Source organism: Lucilia cuprina, unplaced genomic scaffold (genome assembly GCF_022045245.1).
Source record: "Lucilia cuprina isolate Lc7/37 unplaced genomic scaffold, ASM2204524v1 Scaffold_3959, whole genome shotgun sequence".
In the NCBI taxonomy this organism is placed as follows: domain Eukaryota; kingdom Metazoa; phylum Arthropoda; class Insecta; order Diptera; family Calliphoridae; genus Lucilia; species Lucilia cuprina.
Window position 1 is genome coordinate 1 of NW_025808902.1, and position 3,072 is coordinate 3,072.

General features: G+C 35.9%; 1 protein-coding gene across 1 annotated transcript; it reads left to right on the forward strand.

The window, feature by feature from the left end:
* Positions 1–1,641: 1,641 nt before the first annotated feature.
* On the forward strand, positions 1,642–3,067 carry LOC111685404 (Krueppel homolog 1; the record flags this gene model as incomplete). The annotated part of the gene is made up of 2 exons (XM_046956006.1): positions 1,642–2,439; positions 2,513–3,067. Coding segments are annotated over exons 1-2 (1,335 nt in total), but the record flags the coding sequence as incomplete, so codon positions are not given.
* Between the last annotated feature and the right edge of the window lie 5 nt (positions 3,068–3,072).

Here is a 3,072-nt window from a genome sequence, read left to right on the forward strand (position 1 = left end):
AGAATATAATCTAACTATAGTCAAAAGTTTGGACAACAGACTAGACTATAGCGTAGTTTTCGGACTAGACTATAGAATGGAATGTGCACTAGACTGGACTATAGAAAAGATTATAAACTAGCATAGAGTAAAATATAATTTGGACATACAGTGAACGACATTCTAATGTATTGACTAGACTATAGTGGGGACTAAGAACTAGTCTATAGAGGGGACTATGAACTAGACTATAGACTACACTATACCTAAAACTATAGACCATAGTATAGTTTAATGTAAAGACTTCATTATAGTGAAGACTAATGACAAGGCTAAAGTGTAAATAGTAAACAGTAGTTTGGACTAAAGACTGTAGTAGTATAGTTAGGACTACAGATTAGGCTATAGCTAGGACTAAAGACTAGCCTACAGTTAGGACTATAGACTGGGCACTATAGAGTAGATGTGGACTACAGACTAGACTAAACTGTGGATTGTAGACTAGACTATAGAATGTGGACTATAGAAAAGATTATAGACTAGCATAGAGTAAAATATAATTTGGAATGAATGAACGACATTCTAATGTATTGACATGACTATAAAGTGGACTAAGAACTAGACTATAGTGCGGAAGACTTTAGACTAGAGTATAGTTTGATGTAAAGACTTCATTATTGTGAGGACTAATGACTAGTCTATAGTCTAAATAGTAGACAGAAGTATGGACTACAGTCTAGATTATAGTTAGGACTATAGACTAGGCTATAGCATAGAGTAAAATATAATTTGGACATAGAGTGAACGACATTCTAAAGTATTGACATGACTATAAAGTGGACTAAGAACTAGACTATAGTGGGGAAGACTATAGACTAGAGTATAGTTTGATGTAAAGACTTCATTATTGTGAGGAATAATGACTAGTCTATAGTCTAAATAGTAGACAGAAGTATGGACTACAGTCTAAACTATAGTTAGGACTATAAACTAGGCTATATTTAGGACTACAGACTAGACTATAGTTAGGACTACAGACTAGGCTATAGTTAGGACTATAGACTAGGCTATAGTTAGGACTATAGACTAGACTATAGTTGGGACTATAGACTAGGCTATAGTTAGGACTATAGACTATAGTTAGGACTATAGACTAGGCTATAGTTGAGACTATTGACTAAGCTATAGTTTTGACTATTGACTAGGCTATAGTTGGGACTATAGACTAGACTGTAGTTAGGGCTATAGGCTAGACTATAGTTAGGACTATAGATTAGGATATAGTTAGGACTATAGATTAGGCTAGTAGGCTGTAGACTAGGCTATAATAAGGACTATAGACTAGACTATAGTTAGGACTACAGACTACTACAGACTAAGCTATAGTTAGGTCTATAGAGTAGACTATAGCCTTAACTATAGACAAGACTACACTATAGCTTGGACTTTCTACTACTTTAGTATGGACTATACAGTAAACATAGTTTAGATATAGACTTAACAACTGTCTAAAACACTAGAGTACTATTACAACTCTTGACTTCAGACTAGATTATAAAGTACACAACAGTCTCAACTAACTTTCCTAAAAATTATAATTAAAAACTAAATTATAATTAATCTAATTACATCAAACTAATTTCAACACTTTTCTACTTTGCAGATTCACAAAACAACACAATGGTTTATTACCAGTCCACACCTTTAATTATAAAATCAGAACAACCTAGTCAGGCACAATTATGTGCTCCTCTCAGAAATAATCATGATCCACAGCAGCAACAGCATCATCCTATAACTAATAATAGTTATATACTTAATAATGTTAATATAACAGCAATGCAACAGCAACAACAACAACATCACCAACAGCAACATCAACAAATGTCCTCACACAACATTAACTCTACAACAAGTATTACAACAACAACACCAACAGCAAATCATCAACAACCAACAGCACAATATTTAACAAATATTAAAACAGAATTATTACCATCGGGTATAACATTATATGCCAATACACAACCTGCTTCCTTAACATCACCTTCAACTACAGCAGCAACAACAGCAACAACGCCAAATTCATTACCAACATCTACAAATAATGTTAGCAGCAGTACTCCTACTTCCACAACAACGCCAGGACGCAAAACAAATGCCAATAAACCACAATTTAAATGTGAACAATGTGGCATGACATTTGGTAGTAAATCGGCTCATACTTCGCATACTAAGTCCCACGCTAAAAATGGTGATTTAAGTTTAATGAGCAATGCTTTAAATAATGGAACCAATTCGCCACCTTTGGCAGGAGGAATAGAATTAAATGAGGCTGGCTTACCCATGGGCATACCAAAGACACCACAGATAAAGCCCAATGCAAATGCCGCCTCTAATGGTGGTGATCCCTATCAGTGTAATGTCTGTCAAAAGACATTTGCTGTGCCTGCAAGACTGGTAAGTATATTATGCACACTTCTTCTTTTAATGCCACATTAACATGTTTTCTTTCGTCTCTTTTTTTAAACAGATTCGTCATTATCGTACACATACTGGCGAAAGACCCTTCGAATGTGAGTTCTGTCACAAACTCTTTAGTGTCAAAGAGAATCTACAAGTACATCGCCGCATACACACCAAAGAACGTCCCTATAAGTGTGATGTCTGTGGTCGTGCCTTTGAGCATTCGGGCAAATTGCATCGTCACATGCGCATACACACAGGTGAACGACCGCACAAATGTTCGGTGTGTGATAAGACGTTCATACAATCCGGTCAATTAGTGATACACATGCGCACGCATACCGGTGAAAAACCATATAAATGTCCAGTAGAAGGTTGTGGTAAGGGATTTACCTGTTCGAAACAATTAAAAGTGCACTCACGCACGCATACGGGCGAGAAACCATATCATTGTGATATTTGTTTCCGTGATTTTGGTTATAATCATGTTTTGAAATTGCATCGTGTACAGCACTATGGTTCGAAATGCTATAAATGCACTATATGCGATGAAACGTTTAAGAGTAAGAAGGAAATGGAGGCCCATATTAAGGGTCATGCCAATGAAATGCCAGATGATGAAGAAGA